General features: G+C 36.2%; 1 protein-coding gene across 6 annotated transcripts in view; it reads left to right on the top strand.

Moving 5' to 3' along the window:
• IFT81 (intraflagellar transport 81) overlaps window positions 1-23,259 on the top strand; it is a 141,454-nt gene that overhangs the window by 80,196 nt on the left and 37,999 nt on the right. For all 6 annotated transcript variants that reach the window (XM_001363920.4, XM_056821771.1, XM_056821769.1 and 3 more), the window contains 3 exons: window positions 1,733-1,896; window positions 3,253-3,348; window positions 4,814-4,960. In XM_001363920.4, coding sequence (XP_001363957.2) covers window positions 1,733-1,896; window positions 3,253-3,348; window positions 4,814-4,960 — 407 coding nt within the window. The remainder of the gene's footprint in view (window positions 1-1,732; window positions 1,897-3,252; window positions 3,349-4,813; window positions 4,961-23,259) is intronic.

The raw sequence follows: 23,259 nt of genomic DNA, 5'->3' as shown, positions 1-23,259 counted from the left end.
CCTCAGTTCTTCTCCCATCCAAAAAAAAAAGAAAAAATCTGAAAACCTTAATGGAAAACATGAGGTTTGCTGTTAATATCTTTACATGGCTAAGAAAACATAACTAAAAATAATTTCAAAGCATTGAGCCAATTTTATTGTGTAATTTACGTATGTAGATTACCTAAAACTGGAAAGTCAGTATTTTTTAGAGGCCAAATCACAATTTGTAAGTGTAATGGAAAGATTTGAAATTAGCTTCCATCAACTGTGCCCAAAGAGCTTTAAAACTCTGCATACCCTTTGACCCAGCAGTACTACTATTAGATCTGTATCCCAAAGAGATCAAAGCAAAAGGAAAAGGAGCTATGTGTACAAAAGTATTTCTAACATCTCTTTTTGTGGTGGCAAAGAATTGGAATTGGGGAAGAGCTGAACAAGTTATGGTCTGTAATTATGGGGGAATATTCTTGTGTTGTAAGAAATGATGATTAAGCTACAATAATCAGTACCAATACCTGATGTTTACATAGAATTTTAAGATTTATAAAGCATTTTAACTGTATTATCTCATTCAATCTCACTTTATAGAATTCAAGTATCAGTCTCTATGTGATAGAGATTTCAGCAGATAAAATATTAAAAGCCTAGGATGTATTGTGAATGTAGCTAGTTTCAGGTTTTAACTTGTTTTATGTTTTGCAATGTCATGTTACTGGTTTGAAGTTGAGAAATTCCATCAGAAACTTACTGCCATTTTTGAAATTGTGATGATTTAGTAGTTAATGCACAAGCCTCAACATTTCACTCCTCTGTTCAGGAAGCTCCAGTGGCTGCTAGTTCACCCTAGAAAAACACAAACTCTTCTCTTTACTATTTAAAGTCTTTACAATCTAGCTCCATCCTACCTTTCCAGACTCAAAAGACATTTCTGTCCTTGCACTCTCTTGTTCCCTATTTATGGCCTCTCTCCAAGTGTGTGCCTTTGCCCAGGCTGTCCCCCATGCCTAGAATGCCTTCCATTCCCCTTTCACTCTTAGAAACCCCAACTTCTAGGCTCAGCCCATCTTCTCCTACATGGTACCTGTTCTGAATCTCCATCTGGTGCATGCTGCCCCTTCTTCCCCTCTCTCCTCCCTCCTGTTCTACCCCAGGAATTATATTTTCTTCTACAAGTTCATGATGTTTCCCACCAGTAAAATATAAGTTCCTAGGGACAGGAACTATTTTAGATTTCTATATTTGGTGAATGGACAGTTGTATCACTTAGAATATAAACTAAGATTATATAATTTTTCTTTGGGGAGATGACTTTGTAACTCTTAAAAGAGTGCCTAAAACTTGAATAAACATATAAAATAGGAATAGAAGTATCCTTTGACTAGAGGTCAGACAATTATCCAAATATTCTGTTTGTTTGTATCTACTGTGAAGCTAGCAGAGACAGTGTTTTCCTTTCTGTCTTAGAAAATCTTTTTAAACAGTGGAGCCAAAAGAATGAACCAGATATTGTTATTTTAAGTTGGTAGCCTCCCAGAAAACTTTCTTGCTTATTTGTAATTATCATCATAATCATTAAGAGCTCTTAAATAGCTAAATTTGCATTATACTTTATTATGCGCTGTACTAAATGATTTAGACATAATCAGGGTCCTCTAGGACTTCCTGTCTGAGATGGGGGATCTGGAGCACATCCTTGCACCCTCTGCATTTTCAGCTGAATTATCCACTAATTTAATTTAATATTTTTAAGGTTTAATGAAGAGACTTGAAGAGGAAATAAAGTTTAATTCATATATGGTATCTGAAAAATTTCCTAAAGAATTGGATAATAAGAAAAAAGAAATGCATTTCTTACAAAAAGTAGTTTCAGAGCCAGCCATGGGACATTCTGATCTCCTTGAACTTGAAGCTAAGGTATTGCAGAACAAATTATTTACTCTTACTCCCTGCTTCAATGTATTCCCTCCACAATCATATCTCATCCCCATTTATTTTAGATGTTTATTTTATAAGTATCCCAATCTCAATTTTTTTATTTTATAAAGTATCTCAGTCTTGAAATTATGATCTGAATATTTTAATAAGAATGGCAACTTCCTTTATAAGTAATTGTGAAATGTGAAGCAGTTACTTAATTTGTGCTCTTGTGTTATGAAGACTGATTGTAAAAGTGAGGAAGTAATTTATTTTTATGTGAGAAAAGATATTTATGCATATATACTATCTCATAAATTTTGTATTTTAATATAATCCTGTCATGCAAAAGTAATCTGTATATTCAGTCATCTTACACTTAGATTTTTGTTTCAAATAGTAACATCAAAGCCAACTGCCCAGTCAAAGCAAATGTATTTGATTATTCTTTTATGCTAGATATTGCATTATTAAAATTTTAATTTGTAATTCTCAATGAAATCCTTGATCATATTAGGATTTTTGGGTCTTAAGTAATGAGTGTTAATCAGACACATTTTTTTAATGATCCATTTAAGCATATTGAGAGGCAATTTTAACTTTATGACTTGCTATTTCAGTATTTCATGACTAAGGGTACTTGATAAAAGAAAAAAAAACATAGAAAAACCCGACAAATGTATGAGCCACTAAAGGTAATGTGTATTTCCATCCCATTCATCCTTTTTAACTGGCCTAAATTCCTGAGACATATAAGACAGATTTGAAGGACTTTGAGTCATAGGTTAGTTCATGCATAATTTAGATTTACTCAAAGCCATGCTATTGTTACACAGTTAATTTGTTGCTAATAAAATTTTTTATATCTGAACTCTGGATTTAACCAGCTTTAGTTTTCAGATTTTGGCAATTTTAGATTTTTTAAATACATGTGTATGTGTGTGGGCATATTTCATTGAACATCTAAAAAATCATCTATTTGATTAAGTATAATAGTTTAGAAATTTCATGAAAATGCACTGAATTGCAAATAATGTGATGGTATAGATCTAGTATAGAACAATCTAGTACAGTATGTAATTGATATTATATTGGAATTAGAGTACTTTTTTGCCAAATTCCCTGGAATACATGAAAAGGAATTTTATAAATATAATATACTATTTTTTACATTCAGGGAGGTGTTCCTTCTATAAAGTCACTTGCTTTTCGTATATGTAGATACTGCTAAGAACTACAGAGTCAAAAGGTTATTTGGTTTGATCAAATTTGGTTTGCACCATCAAATGGATTCCCAGTCCAGGGAAGCAGGGAAAATCCTTAATATTATTTTTTTTAACCTTGGGCCTATTTCAGATAAATGAAGTGAATACACAGATCAATCAGCTCATTGAAAAGAAAATGATGAGAAATGAACCAATTGAAGGCAAACTTTCATTGTACAGGCAACAGGTAAGGGTTCTAGCTATTCTGCCTAGTGCATTTGGAGTTGTAATTCTATCACAGAGCTGCCTTTATGAATTTCTGGAATGTATTATCTACAATTTTCAAGTGAGAAGGAAGTAAAGAACAAATGTTCTTTTTTAGTACTAATCTAAAGATAAGAATTTGAAGGAAAACTACAAAAGGTGTGTGTTCAAGTATGAAACCAAATATTTTTCCTGATAATAACTAGTTTCCTTTGAGTCTGCTTTCTGAAGAACTGTTTTTTGGCTTCTCTCAGTAAACATGGAATTTTATTATGTTTTTTATGAAGATAACTTTGGGTCTTCTGTTTTCCAAAATTTAATGAATTAGAAAGCATCATAATTTTTCTAGTTCTGATATTTTTAGATTCACGTGCATAAATAAATGAGAGCACAGTATTCAAAACTTGTCCCCCACTTAAGTCCTGCTCTGATGTCTCATTGTGGCATTGGTTCCTAAAGGCCATGACAGTGGGGCACAAAGCCTGTCAAGTCTTGAGTTTCTTCTTGGAGCCCCCTGCACCCATCCACCTCCCCACCTCACTCCCCATCTGATTGGGAAAGGCTTGACCTTGGTCTGGTTGAAGAATGATGAATATTTCATCCATTGTAACTCAAGACTGGATTCTAAGATGTACGTGAATTGTGATTTGGGTCATTGGAGAAAAGACGAAATCATAGATCCTTCATATATTAAATTATGTGGAAATTTAGGTTTTACTCAAGTTCCTTTGACAAGTACATTGCATCATAGCTAACTCTCAGAGAGAATGTAAGAGCCTACTATGGGTGGGGAGAACATTTTATAACCTTGGATTTTTTTGTTTTGTTTGCCATTTCTAAGCTACCATATAAATCCCTGTATAGGGACCTTCTAATATTTTCTGAAAAACTTGTACAAGGATTCCTGCTGCTATTGAATATTTTCAGAAAACTATGTGCATCATTCCATATATACAGTTTGCCAGATATTTTGACCTAGGATCCATGGATCATTTGGGGAAGCCTTATAGTACTTTCTAGCCAGTACAAAGTTTGCAGTCACGGCTCTAAGCAGAAATCAACCTAGTAGAAGCTTTGTCTAAATATCATCAATCAATGGAATGTCTGGGTTTGAAACCTATATTTGGACTGTTAGAATTTAACCAAATAGCTATTTGGCAACATATTTCAATGTACTTGCCTTCTTAAGTATCTGGTGTTTAAGTTAATGTTTAATTTCTTTGTGTACTCTGATTTAAGGAGCTAATAACACATAAGGGAATCAATGATAACAGAAATATTGCTCACTTACCACAGATTATCCACAAAATGATACCACAGATTATCCACAAAATGATTTGCTTTCATGTGAATAATTGAATTGATTTCATTATCTGACTAGTTTTATGAATGAGTAATAAGGTACAGTTTTGTTGGATTGATGACATTCGTTGACCACACACATACAGGCGTCCATCATTTCTCGTAAAAAAGAAGCCAAAGCTGAAGAGCTCCAGGAGGCCAAGGAGAAGCTGTCCAACCTTGAGCGAGAAGTGTCACTGAAGGCGACACAGACCCGAGAATTCGATGGGACTGAAGTTCTGAAAGGAGAGGAGGTAAATACAGAGGCCTGGACTGTTGCTACCCAGAGCTAGTAATACACTTGGCCTTTCTAACTTTTAATTAACCCAAAAAGCCATTCCTACTTTACAAAAATAATGAAACTGGATAAAAGAGTAAACTGTAGTTTACAGACCTTTAAAATGAAAATGAAAGCTGTTTTCATGGTCTCATAGGGATTTCCTTGATAGAATGGAACATTTAGACATTTTAAATGTAATTATTTTTAAATGGTATAGTCTGGTGTTTTTATTTCAAAACCAAATTATCTTTATTATTGGTTTTGCTAGTAACTTGACAAATAAAAAAATGTCCAAAATAAAGCAAAGTAAATGGGCATTAGTCTGTAGGGCTGGCCAAGAGAGAGAGACAGAGAGTGTGTGTCAAAGCACCAAATTAATGTCAAGAACCAAAAGCCCCCAAATTTAGTCATGGGTATACAATTACTTATTAACTGTGTGACCTTGGGGAGAAGAAACATGATCTCATTTTGTACCTTAGTTTCTTCATCTATAAAATGAGAATATTGAATTATAATGATTGCTAAGTTCTATGGCCATAAATTAGTCAGAAAAAGAAATTTTACCAAGAGGTTTCTATCCTAACAATATTTGGCCTTTAGAACCTGAAGTATTAAAACAATCATCTAACTATTAAAAATAAAATGTCTTATATTTTGATAGTACTTGTAAGTTTTATAATTGCTTTCACATTTTCCCTTCATAATTGTCCAGTTATGTTGGATAAATTACATTTTTCGTATTTGTGGGAACTAAGTCAGAGAAATGTAACTTTTGCCCAAGTGAAAAAAGTCATTTAGTAACAGTGATGCAAGTAAAACCCATCTCCCTTCCGTCCCCTTATTGTTTTTTCCATGATACTAGAATTCTAGTAATAGAGATTCCATAAATACAGATGGTGTCCTAGTGGGATTATCAAAAAAAAGTCCTCAGTGTTTATATGCTACCTTAATTAGCTCCATCTGGTTTTCATCAGTCAGTCCAAGTATTATATGCCTACTACATGCCTACAGGCATTCTACTATACTGTACAGTTGGAATAAAAAAAAATAAAAGTCTCTATCACAAGGATCCTGTATTCTTCTGGTTGGAGAAACATATAGATATCTAAGTGAATACAAATTTAAATACTGGGTCATTTCTAGGTGCTGGGGATTAGGAAAAGCTCATACAAGAGGAAATGCTTGAGCTGGGCTTTGAAGAAAGCTTGAGATGCATTCCTGGGATGGGATCAGCCTGTACCAAGGCATAGAGATAAGAAATGAAACACTGGGTATGAGAAAAAGCAAGAAAGTCAATTTGACTATCAATAAATCAAGCACTTACCATGGATTGGGTATTCTACAAAGTCCAAAGTGACACAGTTCTTGCCCTCAAGGAGCTTACAGTATAACAAGGAAGGCAGCAGGTGCATCTACAGCCCCCAAAGTCTTAACAGCACTAACACTGCACTAAGACTTTGGGGACACCCTGTATAATTATATGTAGAATATACATTTACAAAATGAATGCAAAGTAGTTGGTGGAGGATACTGATAGCTGGGAGGCTCAGGAGGGGAAAACCAGGAATTTGAGCAGATTGAGGGGAGGAGAAAAACCTAAAACAGCATGAAGAACAGTCAGGGCAAAGACACAAGAAGAGATAAAACCTCACATATGAACAGTAGCAAAGAGGCTGGTGTTGCTGACCATCAAGTGGGGGATATGTAGGAAGACTGGAAAGGAATGGAAAAGTGAAGAACTTTAAATGCCAGACAGAAAAGTTGATATTTGATCTAAAAGGTGACAGAACTACTGAAGCTTCCTTTTTTCCATTTTTTAAATCATGAACTTGACAATTATCAATCATGACTGTTCATTTATACAGGACAGAAAAAGAAGATTGCATATGAAACCATCCATTTGGGGAATTAAAAAAAATATATAGGTAGTAGTACTCACACTGGCCTTGTTGTCTGTTCTCTTCCAAACTTCCTTCTGCTCCTTTCCATGTGTTTTTTTAAAAACCCTTATCATCTGTCTTCGAATCATTATTAAGTATCAATTCTAAGGCAGAAGAGTGGCAAATGCCAGACAATTGAAGTTAAATGACTTGCCCCGGGTCATGCCAGTAGGAAGTGCCTGATGTCACATTTGAATTCAGGACTTCCCAATTCTAGACCTGGCCCTCTATCCATAGTGCTACCTAGCTGTCCTACTCTTCTGTGTGTTTCTTAGATAGTTCATAGATCTTTTTTTTTTTGGTATCACTGTCCTCCCCACTACTTTCAACAAGTCACCTCCTCTTCCCAAAAAAGTTGTATCTTGTCACAAATATGTTTAAACAAAAAAACAAATTTGTGTTGTGTTGACCTTGTCCAGAAATGTAGATCTTGTTCTCTCTACAGTCAGTAACCTCTCCTCCAAAAGGTAGGACATATATACTTCTTCATCAGTCTTCTGGAATCATCAAATTGATTGGTGATCAGCTGCCTTTTAGTGTTGTTTTCATTTATTATACTTACTGGTTATGTTAGTATTCTCCTTGTTTCATTCTGTATTCATTTATGCAAGTCTTCTAATGTATCTTATTCCTTATATTCATTGTTTCTTAGGCTGTAATAACAACATTCCATTAAATTTAGGTAATGCAGTTTCTTCAGCCATTTGCCAGTTGATGGGCACTCCCATTTTCCCTCCTTTGTGACAACAAAAAAATATTGCTATGGTATTTTGGTATAGATGGGGCTTTTCTTTATGTCTTTAAATGTACTCATTATAGGGATTGATAAGTCAAAGAGTAACTTATCTCAAATCATTCTAAATTATTTTTCAGACCATTTAACCAGTTTATAACTGTGAGTAGTTTATCAAGTTATCTCTCTTATTAATAGCTAACAATTTTTTAGCACTCAGTATGTACTAGGCATCATGCTAAGCATCTTACAATTATTATCTCATTTGATCCTCATAACAACCCTGGGAAGGAGGTGCTGCTATTCTCTCTATTTTACAAATGAGGAAACTGAACAAGAAGAAGTGATTTGCCCAAAGTTGCACAACTAATAACTGTCTGTAACTGGATTTAAACTCAGCTCTCTGTGACTTCAAGCCCAGTACTCTCTCCATTTTGTGCCTTCTAGCTGTCTCATTAGTTTAAAACTGTTAATTCAAAGAGGCATATAATTTAACAGATGTTTATTTTTTAATAAAATACTATCTTGGATAGATGAAGATTTAGAGAGTTTGAGATTAAAGGAAGGAAAGATAAAGGAAATGTTTTATGATGCCCCTTCTCTTGGAGAATTAGGGTGTGAGTCCATTTACCAAGGCCGAGAATTGACACTGGAAATAATTTGTAATAGTCATGATAGGGAGTCATCAAGAAATAAATTGGCAAATCCATAATGAGCCCAACCCCCCTCCTGAGGTTAGATAACATTAATTTATAATGAACCAAATCAGCCTGGTATTGTTATTTTGGTTTATTTTAATTTTTGGCCATGAATAGCAGCCTGTAAGTGGAAGTTGAGAATGCAGGCAGTAGGGATTTCCTAGGTCTGGGAATTGTCAAAGCCACAAAGGAAGCTCTTTTGGCAAGGTATTCTAGAGCAGTAGAAACACATTAAGGTAACTTGGGTATAGCAGACTGGTAAGACATTGCATGGAGGCAGGGATTATGGAAGTATGGGTGGATGTTTAGAAGCGGAGACAGGTTATTGGATTTAAAGAGATGAAGAAATATGAGACAAAAATGTTAAAAGAATTATTAAGGTGAATGTCTAAATTGATGAGGTAATGGCACATGGGATTAAAAGGAAGGTTGTAAACCAAAAATTGAATCATCAGAGACATCAAAACCTCAATTTTTTTTTTGCTTTGAAGATATTGAAATCAGCAACATTGCTATTTCAGGATCAAATCAATTCTTAATACAATGCCTTTTTTCTCTGGAGTGCTACTAATTGTGGTCCTTTATCTTGCCTTTTGATGGATCTAGGGAATATTATGTAAAGGGCTTAAGACAACACTTCCTTGGAATATTTCCTTTCAGCCTTTAGCGTCAGTGCTCATATTTCCTGATGTTAAGAGAATATTTTTAATGATGTTTGGAAGGCTGACAGTCTGTGTTCTATGACAGTCCTCAGTTCAGGGGAGAAAATTATTAATTACCCAATAGTTTTATTTTGCAAGAGATCTTGCCATCTACTAACAGTTTGCTCTTTTCTCTCTCACACACACAAATACTATGCAGCTATGGATTATAAATCATAGACACTGTGCATGTATGAGAAAATGTTTGACACAATGCTTATAGTTCAGTAAAATTAGACTACGGAGTGGTGGTTTTAGGCTTCTCTTTGTACTAGAAAGGGAGCTTGTGCCAAGATATTCTCTGTTATTTTTGAGAATTCCTGGTAAACAGAAGTTATAAAGACTGGAAAAGGGCATATGTGATGCTCATTTCTTTTGAAATGTTAAGGAAAAAAAGATGCCTCTGATTATTATAAGTGGTGTTGATTTTGATAAAATACCTAGACAGTTATTAGAACAAGCCATCCAATAATCATTTGACAGTTAACTAAGAGTACAGAAAGTACTTGGAGCAATCAGTGTGATTTTTGTGAAGAGCAAATTATAATATGCCAATTTTACTTCCTACTTTGATAAGGTGATAGGTCATGAGCAAAATATGTGGGAAGCAAAATATTATGTAATATATGTGGATTTCAGTAAAGTTTCTCATCTTTTCATAGTTTTAGCTACAGCTGAGGAAATATGTTCTATTCCACTCTTCTTAGAGTTTTTATAGTTGGCTAAAGAGTTACACTTTAGTAAGTGGCTTAGTGAGTGTCAACATGTGATTGATGTTCTACAGGGATCAGTTCTAACACCTAAATTGTTACCACAGAAGACTGCCTTCTAAGAGGGTCTAACTATCAGGGCACCATGAAACAACCCACATGTGTGGTAGACATGTGTGGATGACATGAATGGTGTCACACTGGATATAAAATAAGATATGGGGGTGAAAGAGAGAGGCTTAGTCTTAGAAGACTAAGAAAAGAACATTTCGTATTTGGGGGGGAAAAAAGAGAGAATTATTAGTAAACTTAGCCAGACTTAAGGGAGACATGAAAGCTGTCTTCTAGTATTTTAGGGAGTGTCAGATGGAGGCAGATTAGACCTGTTCTACTTGACCTCAGATGATATCACCAGGAATAGCTGGTAAAAATTTGCAGAGAGGCAAGTTTAAGCTTGATGTCAGGGGGAAAATACTGACTATCAGAGCTATTTCTAAGTGCAATTAACCCCTTTGGGAGGTAATGTGCTCCTCCTCCTTGGAAGTATTGAAGCAAAGGAAGGTAGACAGCTGGGACTCTCATTGAAGGACAGGTTGGGCTCACTGGCTTCAGAAGTCCCTCTATATCTGATATTCTGAGTTTCTGTGATTCTGGGAATATAACATATAAGAAATTTTAAAAATGGATACTTGGACCACATGTTTATGGAGGTTAGAAAAGAGGATGGAAAAAGACTATATAGTAAATAGGAAATATAGCAGTTGCTAAGAGATGTATCACCTTGGCCCCTCCTCTTGCTAGGACATTTGCCATATGTTTCTTATTTTGGAGTTTCAAAACCCCAAACTAAAGAGACTGTATAAATCCTCCTAAGTACTTTATCTACAATTAATGTACATTGCTACTAAACTAATTGTAGTCCTTTGCTTATGGACTGCTATATTAAACAGCCAGAATTCCCATGGACCCAGTTAACTTAAAGAGATCTTTTTCTTTTCTGTTATGTTTTTAAAAATAATTCTTACTCAAATACTTTTTATAATTATAAATAAAATATTTTTAAAATAATTATAAATAAAATATATATTAAATATTGTTATAATTTTTACTCAAATACTCAAGTGGATCTCAATTACCCATATGGGAATTTCCTCCAACATTGTAAATCACAGGCTGGCCATATCTACTTATCTGGTATAACTCATTTATATCTTTCCTTTAAAGTGATAACAGAGTCCACCCAGTGTGCTTGAGGCTTTCCTTGCTTCTTCATGACATTATAAGGGTACAGGCCGAACATTCTTGCTGTCCTACCTGTCATCCCTCATTATTATAATTGACCAAACCATCTTCTTTTCCTAGCACATAATTTCTTGATTATATTTATTATTCCTATTCTTCAAAGTTCCTTTTTGATTATATATTTAAACCTGCTTAACATCTACCATGAATTCTCCATTCCCCTCTATGTGATTCTCACTTTTCATAGGAAGTTGAGTCATTAAAGAAACATTGCAGTTTCCCAATCCAGCCTGCTCTCCTATTCAGTTTTGAACCCAATTCATTGCTCATCTGTGCTGCCTATACCAGATATACATATTTCTGGATAAACTCTATAGAGTTTCCATCTAAGTGCCTACTGAAATCTGGGCAATAGATCTTCTTCATCTGCTTGGTTGTTCCTGTATGGATGGAGAAACCAAATTCCTTTGAGTAATTACAGATCTCTTCCAGGAGCCTCTGCAGTGTTCTTGGGTTTGATGCAATTAGCACAATGTCATCTGCAAACAGGAGCACCTAGAGGACCTCTTTCTATAGAGGCTCTGCAGGATCTCCTTCATTCCAGCTTTTGGCACAGTGCCTGGCAAATAGTAAGCATTTTTTTAAGTGTTTGTTGGCTAACCATTACAGTAATGAATAACTTTGACAAATGTATATCTCTATCAATATCAAATGTCAAAAGATCATTAAACAGGGTTATTTCTGTGGTTACATCTTCTAAAGAATCTTGAATGATTTTAATGCATGGATATGAGACAACTTGTAAAAGAGACTGTCAACCTCAGGAATGCTCTTGAATCACACATATAGATGATTCTCATTAAGTTTTTGTGTAGATGAGAAGGTAGGCACATGGGTCAGGAAATATAGATGTTCTACCTGTTTTATTTCTCAGTATTAATAAGGTCTGAGATTTATTCCCACACTTTTGGTATCTTTCCCCTCTTTTGGGAACCTTGTATATCTATTTTCTTTTATGCTGTCAAAACTGGCTCACTTCCAGCATAGATCTTTTCTCTATCAGTTCAGTCTGACTACTTTTCCTCTCTTTGTTCTCTTTAGTGATATTTCTCTTATTAGGCATATCTGAAACTGTCATGATAGGGTTCAAGTATTATTCTGTTGTCTTTGATGGAAAAAATTTAAGTGATTTTTCTAAATCTCTTCTGTTTCCTTTTTTAATCCCTTAATGCATTTGCAATGACTTTGCTTAGTTGGACATCTTGCCAAGCTTTCTTTAAACCTATTTTGCTCTCTATTACTTTTCCCTGTTTAATGAGACTGCTCATAATCATCCATCATCCTTCTTCATAAGATTTTACAAATTAGCTTATATTCTAACCCAGCATTGTCATCTCTCTCTGTTTGGCAAGTAAGTCCAATATTTGCTGACTGAGTCACTTTGTGGGCTCTTTTGGTCTCATGGAAGAGATTAATTTACAATGGTTAAACTGCTGGTAAAATTAGTTGGTGTTGATATTATTTCTGTCATTCATGCCTCATTTCTGATTTTTAGCTATGAGTTTAAATAGTTTAGAAATAAATTGTTTCAGTTGAATACTGTATCTTTTTTATTTAGAAAATATTAATTCTGATCTTAGCTTTGTTGAGTAGGTAGTCTAACTACTTTAACAGCTGACTTAAAGATAATTCCTACATCAATATCAAGTCTTCCCTTTCCATTGTTACTTGATCTGTTATGTTATTTGGTGTTTGTCATGTGCCATACTAATTCATTTTTTAGTGGAAGGATTCATTATATAGAGATATTTGGCTTTTGTATAATACAAGTCTTTTATCTCTCGTTCCTTTTTCTTGAACTGTGCTTTCCCATATATTTTGCTCCCTATCCTCATCTTTTCCCACCTTTTCACCATGTATTAAAGTGTATATTGATTTAATTGGAGAGAGTTATCAATTTCTTGACTACTTCATCTTTAGCAAGAGATGTTGGTATATCAACTACAATTATTTTCATGGGGATCTTTTTACAATATATATCATTAGTACCATAATATATGATGACCAAGTATGCCGTGAAATAATATTTCTTATTGCCCTTGAGCATACAATAAAACTTTCTCTACTGTTTCTTTGCTCCATGAGCCCTCCTTCTATTCAGCTACAATTACCTTCTCTCATTTCACGTAGAGCATGTATGTCAAGTTTGATATTATTATCTCCTCCAGCAACATATGCACTTGTTGGTCATTGAGCAATCAGTCTGTAAACATTTATTCGTGTGCCAGGGTGGGAGGGAGGACTACTTGACAGGAATACCAGTGGGTTAAAATGGGGAAATTCAAAGAATTCTAGCCAGGTAAGAAATGAAGAAATGGCTGATCTGATGTCCTCTTTAAGTGGAGGTTTGGGGAAGAGCTTTTCACTCCCTTCAATCAAATGGATTCCAGGGGCAGAGGGTAGCAATGAAGTATGAGAACCATGGCTGATGTAGTCTGGTAGGATGATGAGCTTTCAAGGCATGATAGAAGAATTTGGAGAAGAGAACAAGAAGCTTACCTTTGGAGTACCAATAATCAAATTGAAGTTTACTGATGGTCAAAAAACTGTATGCTTCTTAGAGAAACACTTTCTGACCTGTTTGTTTGTTAGTTTGTTTGTTTGGTTTTTTTAATGCTTACCTTCTATCTTGGAATTAATACTAAGTATTTACTCCGAGGCAGAAGAGTGGTAAAGGGATAGGCAAGTAGGGTTAAGTTACTTGCCCAGGGTCATACAGCTAGAAAGTATCTGAAGCCAGATTTGAATGAAGGACCTCCCATCTCCAGACCTGGCTCTCTATACACTGAGCCACCTTGCTGCCCCTTTTTTGCCTTGTTTTTGCCCCTCTGCAACCATTATCACAAAAGCACAAGAATGATTTTTTACTTTGCTTCGTTTTATTGGGTTGCCGTGACCAAAAAAAATTCATCATCAGATGAGCCTAATGCCTCTCCATAGTTGATTCACAACACAGATAAAGATGATAACCATAATGAGTATTCCAATTTAAAAATATTATATAACATCAATTAAATTTAAAGAAATTTTGTACTTTTCCCACTGATATTCATTATTGCCAAAGCTAGTCCTATGTATGCTTGTCAGAGAGAGACTTATTTTCAAGTTACCCTCCACTTCTTAGAGTACATTCCTTCTAAGGAGAAGTTTGAATCTGGTATTTCAGGGCAGTCAGTTTTCAAAAATCCTTGGAAAAAGCTTTTCTCATGTCAGCAGTTTCTTTTCCCCCTTTGGTCTTTTCTCTCTGACTGCTTCACTCCAAAGGGAATAACAGGCATCCCATATATACGGTGCTTTAAAGTTTCTAAAACACCTTCCCCATTAAAACCCCAAGAAGGAAGTAAAGGCAATATTATTACCTTTGTATGACTAGGGAAACAAAAATGTAATGTGACTTGCTGAAGGCCTTGCAGCTTCTCTGACTCCTAGCCCAGCACTATGCCCACCATATCTGGTCATTTCTTAACAAGCCTTTGGAATGTTTGTTCTGTCTTTGTTGCACAAGAGAAACAAAAGAAGAAAAAAAAAGAAAGAAAATATATGATAATATTAAAGTTAACATAAATGCCCTTGATGGGAAAAAAAATTTCCCTTCTTAAACTCACATTTTCAAATTTTACTTTAAAATTTTTTTGCTATCGGAAGTAGTCTTTTTGGCCTGAATTTGAATCGAACAATGTCTTAAGAGGCATAATATATACATTTGCTTTAATTGATAGTGGATTTAGAATTGCTTTGGAAATCTCAGCTATAGTAGGATATAACTTTTCAAAGTAAACTTAATCAGAGCAGAACAGGATTTTTAAATAGGCAAGTTAAATATCTTTATAGTTACATTCAGTTTTTATGATAGGTACAGGTAAAGTGACTTACAGCTGATTTTATAACAATACTGAAGGAGAATTGATTAATGGATTAATGTCATTTCTAAGAAAAGTCTCTAGAGACTGGAGGCGGAGTCAAGATGGCTGCTTAGGCTCAGCAAAAGTCCAGACCTCTAAAACCCTTCCACACAAATCAAAGACAGAATGGTTTGAGGGGACAGAAATCCAAATCCAACAATAGGACAGAGCTGGAGGACCCTCCTGCTGCTGGATTCAACTTAAAAGGTATGCCAAAAAGAGCCTGAATTCTGGAACTCTCAGCTTCAAGGGGAAGGAACAAGGAAGGTCTCAGGACCCCTCCCCCTACCTATAGTGCTGAGTCTCCAGCAGTGACTAGAATCTCTGGGAGGGTAAAGGCACTAGTCTGGAGGGAGTGCCTTGCTGGCACAGCTGTGCCAGGCTCAGGATGTTAAACACAGGCAGCAAGAAGGCAGCTGGAGGAGAAGCACAGAGAGGGCAGCCTAGAGGAAGCCAAAACACTCCATCTTGCCCTCCCTCTCCTTTTCTCAAGGTTTTGGCCTCAGGGCACATCCAGCACTGCAGATCATCAACTCCACCCTGGGTTAATCTTATCAATAGGGCAGATAAGAAGCCTTTAGAGGGCAAGGAAGCTCTAGCTCCAACACCCCTCCCCCACAGACTGTGCTGAGAGTAGCTGAAAGAATCTAGCTGACTCTGATCCCAGGGCAAAGGCTGTAACCACCACAGAATACCTTGCTAACAGGGCTGGAAGCACAGCTAACTTCACCTACGCCTTCAGCTTCAGCTGGCAGCTGGGGAAGATCTAACTTCAGGGCTCATCAATACCATCTGCCTAACCTAGTCAATCAGCAGAGCAATGAAGAAGCCCCTTCAGGACAGGATAGCCCAAACCCACAGATCCAGCAGATAAATAGAGGAGCAAGATTACAGCTAATTATGGGAGGGGGGGTATAAGTAAACAACAGAAAAAGAAATTACAGTCGACAGTTTCTATCCAGGTAATGAACAAAGAGCAAGTGGAACAGAGGAGGACCAAGGAACACCAAGCAAAAACACAAAAACTCTAGCAAATTGGACACAGGCTTTGGAAGAACTCAAAACACGATTCAAAAAACAATTAAGAGAAGTTGAAGACAGTGGGGAAAAGAACTTAAAAAGCAAAATAAGTTATCTGCAAACAGAAAATAGTGTTTTGAAAGCCACAATTAACCAGCTTAAAAACAAGGCAAAGAAGATGAAAGATGGCCAACAAAGAAAATCAGACCAGAAGAAGGATAACCAAAAAGCCAGGAATGAAATTCAGTCTTTAAAATTAGAATCCAACAACTAGAAGCAAATGATTTCACAAGGCAGCAAGAATCTATAAAACAAAATCAAAAGTATGAAAAAATTGAGGAAAATATGAAATACCTCATTGACAAAACGTCAGACTTTGAAAACAGATCCAGGAGAGGCAGTTTAAGAATTATTGGACTACCAGAAGATCATGACAAAAGAAAAAACTTGGATATCATTCTACAGGAAATTATCCAAGAAAATTGCATTCTCGAGCAAGAGGGAAAAGTGGAGATTGAAAGAATCAACAGATCACCTCTTGTATTTAATTCCTAATTGACAATGCCCCAGGAATGTTATAGCCAAATTCAAGAACTACCAGACCAAGTAAAAAATATTACAAGCTGCTAAGAAATCATTCAGATACCATGGAACCATAGTTAGGATAACACAGGATCTGGCTGTGCCTACACTAAAGGACTGGAAGGCATGGAATATGATATTCCAGAAAGCAAGGGTACTGGGTCTACAACCAAGAATCAACTACCCAGCAAAACTGACTATATTTTTGCAGGGGAAAGTATGGTCATTTAATAAAACAGAAGACTTCCAAGCATTCATAAAGAAAAGATTAAACTTAAACAAGAAAGATCTCTAGAAAAGTATCACCAGATGTTCTTCTTCTGGTCCTACCACTAGTTAATATTTTTAACGATGATTTCAATAAAAAAACATAGGTTTAATAAATGGGAGATGAATTCTAAATGAATGAAGCCATGATTACCAAGTTTTCAGTAAAATAAAACTAAGTTATAGCTAATACAATAGAATAAATTCAATTAAGCTAAAAAATAGTTGACATTCATATCACATTTTAATGCTTACAGAGCACTTTATGCACATCTCATTTGATTCTCATAATAGCCTTATACCATTGGTATTATCAGTGATATTGTTCCCATCTTACAGATAAATTAATGGAAGCAAAGCAAAATCAAGCCCACAATCCCCTCAGTTGAGTCAGTGTTAGAGGTGGCAATGAAACCTAGTACTCTCTCGATTCCAAGTCTAGTACTGTTTTCAGTACTCCACACTTACCTCTGTCTATAAATAATCAATTGAACAAGTATAATACAAGAGACCTAGCATGGCAATTCATGTGGGTTTTATTTACCACAAATATATTATAAGCTAATGTAAGAAATTAAATATAGGTTTTATGTTAAATATGAGAATTCTATAGCAATATTGTGGTTGCTGATTTAAAGATATAACTTAAGTAAAAAATAACTTTTGGTAGTTTTATTTACAAAGAGTTAGAAAGTGAAAATGGAAAAAAGTAGCCAAAGAGACAGGTTTTAACAAACCTACTAGCCCTTCTCTGGTAAAGTGAGGCTCAGCCCCACAGGGGCTTCCCCATGTCCAGTGTTGTCTTCAGCTAGAGTTCCACCAATGCAGCCTCCTCCAAAGCTACATCAAGGGTCTCTGGAACCAATCTCTTCAGAAGCCAGGAAAGGAAGGCCAGCTACTCACCCACCCAAGATGAACTCCAAAGGAGAAGACCAAAGGCCAAGTCCCAAGGTGAAGTCCTCCCACACCGAAGTCCAAAGAAGTTCAGGACTTTTTAATAGTCTTTTTCCTACATCACTTCCTATCCCTTCTTCCACTTTATGGGAACCAATTGCAGGGGCAGGGCAGTCACCTTGTGAACTCTCTTACTTAGTGTTAAGTAGGGGTGTTTAAGATTTTGATTGATTAATTTAAAAGCTGCTGATTGATAGACAAAGTTTGATTCATTCTTCACACCAACTACAGATGTACTTCTCTAAAAGCTAATACATTTGTAGGCTGTGTTAGTTAGAAATGCAGTGTCCATATTATGGTCAGACTGTATCTATAGTAGTATAATGCTTTCCAGAGGGGTGTCAGAATGATGCAAATTCTGGAAACTCCTTTGAGATAAAGTGAATTGGGTAAAAAAAATTAGTAAAAGAATTAGGGTTTGTTATGGAGACTAAGAGGATACAGGTTAGGTTTTTCAAGGGCTATGATGTGAAAGAAGGAATAGATTTGAAATTTATTCTTTGCTGCCCAGAGGCCAGAATTAGGACCAATTCAATATTAAGTTCTCAGTATTAGGTACCCATTAAGTACAAAAATGAGAACTACACCAGCCAATCCTCCTAGCCATCATCTATATCTCTTCTTTGTTTTGTGACTAACCCTCTTAAGAAGACTGTCTACAAGTGATGCCTCCACTTCTTTTCCCCTTAGTCTCTCTTCATTCTCTAAAATGTGGCTTCTGATCACATCATTCAGTGAAAACTATGCTCCCCAGATTCACCCCTGAGCCCTTGATTACCCAATCCAGGGATCTTTACTTTACTTTGCCTCATCCCTCTTGACTTTTCCCCAGTCTTTGGCATTACCTTATCACCCTCTTCTGCTGGATACTTTCTTTTCTTTATGTTTTCATGACATTATTCTCTCTTGGTCCTCTTTCTACCTATCTTACCATTCCTCAGTTTCCTTTGCTGGCTTTTGATACCTACTAACTATGAGTGTTCCCCAAGGTCTATTCTGGGCCCTCTTCTATTCTCTTCTATTATTTTATTTGGTGATCTTATCATTTCCAATGGATTTAATTTTTGTCTCTTTGTAGATGATTTATTTGTGTAGCCCTAACTTCTCTCCTGACCTCCATCTCCAGCTGCCTATTAGACATCTCAAACATGTTATCTTATAAGCAGCTTAAACGTAACCTCTTCAAAACTGAACTCATTATCTTTTTCTCAGAAATCTTCTCATCCTAACTTCCCTATTTATGTCAAGGGTACCACCAGTCTCCTAGTAACCCAATCACAGCTTCTTACTCTCTCACCCCCATATCTAATGAGTTGTCAAGCCCTGTTGTTTCTCCCTTTTTAACATCTCTTGTATACACTCCCTCATCCCATTGACACTGCTACCACCCTGATGCAGGCCCCCATCACTTCACACATGAACTGTTGTTCAGGCTATTGCCTGCTGGTGAGTCCACCTGCCTCAGGTTTCTTCCCACTCCAGACCATCCTCCATTCAGCTGTCAGATTGATCTTCCTGAAGTACAAGTCTGCTTCACACACCTTCCATTCAACAAGCTCCAGTGGTACTCTATTGTCTTTAGGATCAAATAGAAAACCCTCTGTTTAGTTTCTGAAGCCCTTCTTAACCAGACTCCTTCCTAATTTTTTTACTCTTAAACCTTACTCCCACTACATACTCTGAGAGCAATTGATGCCGAGTGTTTTCTCTGGCTGCCCCCTTTACCTAGAATGTTCTCCCTCTCCACCTTCTGGCTTCTCTGACTTTCTTTAAATTTCAGCTAAAGGCTTGCCTTCTACAGGAAGCTGGTCCCAGTCTTCCTTAATCTTGGTGCCTTCCCTCTGAGATTGTCTCAGACTTATTCTGTATATCCTTTTTCTCCATAATTGTTTGCATGTTGTCTTCTCTCCTTAAACTGTGCCCTCCTGGAGAACAGGAGCTATCTTTTGCCTTTTCTTTTGGTATATTCAGCCTTTAGCACAAAGCCTAGTGTGTAGTAGGCACTAATAAACGCCAGTTGCATGAATGCATGAGTCAGGGAGTTTATATTCTATTGGGGTCTATGGCATGAGCTTGGATATAATACAAGGAAGGAAGTGAAATGGGCAACATATGAAATATTGGAGGAATATTTGAGGAGGGAAAAAACAACAGTTGAGGACGGGGGAGGCTATGTGCACAGTGGAGGTAGGACTACAACTGACCCTTTGAGATAGATAGGGAATCTGAAAGACAGAAATCCTAGTATCTTGGAGCTATAAAGAAATGCCCAGGACTCCCTCTGAGAGTAGAGCTGGGATTTGAACTCAGCTTCCCCAACTACAAATCCAAATGCTCTTTTTTTGCTACAGCCTATGGATAAAAACAAGAGAGAAACTGCAGTTTTGAGAAACATGGCCTGTCCAAATACATATACGTGTCTAGGTAGAACAGGTAGTTTGAATAAAATGTAGAACATGGGGAAAGAAGAATGGAATAGATTGGAAGGAGACTTTGAAGTGCCTTGAATGCCTAGTCAAGAAGTTGGATTTTGTCCTAGAGGCATCTCAGAGCTACTGGAGGCCTTTAAGCTCGGGGAGTGAAGTGATTAAGCCTATGCCTGAGGAAGAATTCCTGGCAGCACTGTGGAGGATGAATTAGAGAGGAGAGAGATTGGAGGGATGCTAAAAGTTACAGCAGGGCAAGAGTTTAGCCTTATAGATAACTAGAATTACTCATTCATGGAATGCCTCATCAAGTAATGAGCTCCTTTTTTACTGGAAGTGTTTAAATAAACACTGAATGCCCCACCTGCCCATCATGTTATAGAAAGTGTTCATCCAGTAAATTAAAGTTTGGATTCTAAGGCCTTTTGCTAGAATTTAGAAATAAAGCTTCTAAGTTTTAGTCTTTTGATCTACTAGATGGAGCCATCTTTATCCCTGGGTTTCTCCCACATCTCTGCATTTAATGATCTTTTATTCAAACCTTCACTTCTAATGATCCTGCACTTGGAAACTACCCTGCCCAGATCTGATCATCAAATGACTATCTTGAGGGTTCTTTGTAGACCGAGTCTGGAGACCTTGGCTTTGCTTTTGTCTCTACTACCGAAAAGCTGTGACCTTAAATTAGTTCAGTTCACTGTGCTCTAATGTCCTCTTATGTAAAATGAGGAGGTGAGATTCAATGTTTTCCCTGCTTCCTTCTGTCTCCATTATTCTATAGTTGGTTACTATCTTTGCAATTTTTCCAGTGAAAGGTCAACCCTGGATTGTGTTTCAAGTAGACTGATAGATGAGGTAACATGTGTACAGCATTCTGCAAACATTACAGTGCTATGTGAATGCCAGCTGTTATCATTGGCATTATGATTATTGGCATCATTATATTGTTTTCTCCATGATCATCACAAGGAATTCTATTGCCTATCAGTCACAGCCAAATTAGTTTAAAATAATTTTCTTTTAATGTGTTAAGCCAAAGAATATTTACATCAACAGCAGGTGGTTGACCAGTTTGTTCTATAACAAACAACACAAATCCTAGAGAAAAACTGCCTGCCCAGTTGTGAAATCTTTACAAAGGGCTTCTGAGGTACAATGAACCTAGGGAGAGCTGGCAAATGTGGTTGCAGCTGTCAGATCTTGAAAAATTAGAAATCAAATTTTGACACTTAGAAGAGAAGATGGTTCAGTTACAAGTGATCCCTGGGTAAACCTTTGATATTTTTAGACCCTTTCAAATCGTATTGTACTTTTCAGCATTCATAGCAGGACCTGGTGGCCCTAAATGTTCCTGAGAGTTGGAACAGGATAGAATCTAAGTAAATTTGGCTTCAATTGATAAATTATAAAGTAATGCATTAAACATATAACCCAGGTCATAGTATAGTTTTAAAATTCAGATTTTGTAAGAATTTTGCATTTTCATGTCTTTCTGGAAAGCTGTTTGACCTGTTTGCCAGAATTTTTTTTTAAGATGTACAAAAAATATAACAGCTGGTGATATTTTGATTTATAATGGCAATACAGAAGCCTTGGATGATAGTGCAAATTACATTTCAGAGGAATGTCCCAATACAGAGTTCATAAAAGGACAGATTGCTTCCAGTACAGCAGACTCTTTATCATAGATCATCCAACAGTAGCTATGATTAGTGACCCCACTACCATATGGACTGTTTATATCTGACTTTCTAATGCTGATCAAACTTAAATATAAAACAACAGATAGGAAAAGGTCAGAATGTTATTTGTTTAGTTATATGGTACCATTTGGGGCAGGTGACTTGAAAAGAATGCTATTTTGGCATGAAATAAAGTATGTTGGCTGATCCAGAGCAAGCCTTTAGGAGTTCACATGATTTATTGGAGGTTTTTTGATGCCGACAGTAAAAGATTGCTTTTTCATTTTCTCTTGAAGTCTAGGATCAAAAAGAGAAGATATTCTGTGACAAAAGGATGAAAATGTTTTGTGCATTATCCATGCTGTGCAATTCTAAAATAGACTTTGATACTTGTCCTTGGCCTATTATAGTTTTCCTGGGCTTTTAGAAAGTAACATTATAGTATAACTGACGAAGGATAGAGCCTAATTAAGAAATGAAAGCCATGCACTGACTGGCTAGAACAAGGGGGTTGAAAGCAGTTGTACTAGCTCATCTCATTTTTCTTTCTGACTTGTATAACCTTGGTGAGTTGTTCTATTTTCTTTTTACCTGCTTCCTTCTATATATATAACATGAGAATAAAGCTATATTTATCACTTTGTGATTCCGAGTTAAACAGTACAAAATATATTATTATACTATTACCTGTCTTCAACCTTAAATTTTGTTGCTGTGGAAATAGCAACTTATTACAGTAGAGATAAAGGTAGGAAGTTTACAGAAGGTGCAAAGACCCATTTTTCCATATAAATATCCACAATGATAAACTGCCTACAGGAGACATCTTCTGGGCTAGTGAGATTTGAAAAGTAGGCCTAACATTTGCTTTTAAAGTAGATATTTAGAGAGTACTGAAGAAAACAAGATGGTTTTGTATTTAGGAGACAGCCTGTTCTTGTCCGTTAAAACAGTAGGCGCAGAGTTTAGTCATTTCTGCCAAAGGTTCTGTAAACATATTAAATGGAAAGATAGGGAATTCTGCTGCCAAATTCCTCTATGAATAATCATAAATACAGAGAAGCTGATTCTATAGAATTGTTGCTGAAGTGAGAAGTATGCACTAAAATCATTAATTCATTATTGAAACCAAATTTCTGCTGTATTTTAGATGTAAAATGCAGCTTCGCATGATTGAATGCTCTCAGCATCCATTGGTATGAATTAAAGCATTAATCTTCGTGGCCTCAGTTTCTGGCCTAAAAACTTTTTAATAGTCTATAGACTAATAGTCCCTTCAGAAAATCAAGAAAACGAGTTAGCCTTTTTCACCCACCCCACAGTGGTATTTTTAAGGAAAATAGAAGCAGTCAGAGA

The sequence above is a fragment of the Monodelphis domestica genome, chromosome 3 (genome assembly GCF_027887165.1).
Source record: "Monodelphis domestica isolate mMonDom1 chromosome 3, mMonDom1.pri, whole genome shotgun sequence".
NCBI lineage: Eukaryota > Metazoa > Chordata > Mammalia > Didelphimorphia > Didelphidae > Monodelphis > Monodelphis domestica.
This window is presented reverse-complemented; position numbering and strand designations above follow the sequence as displayed.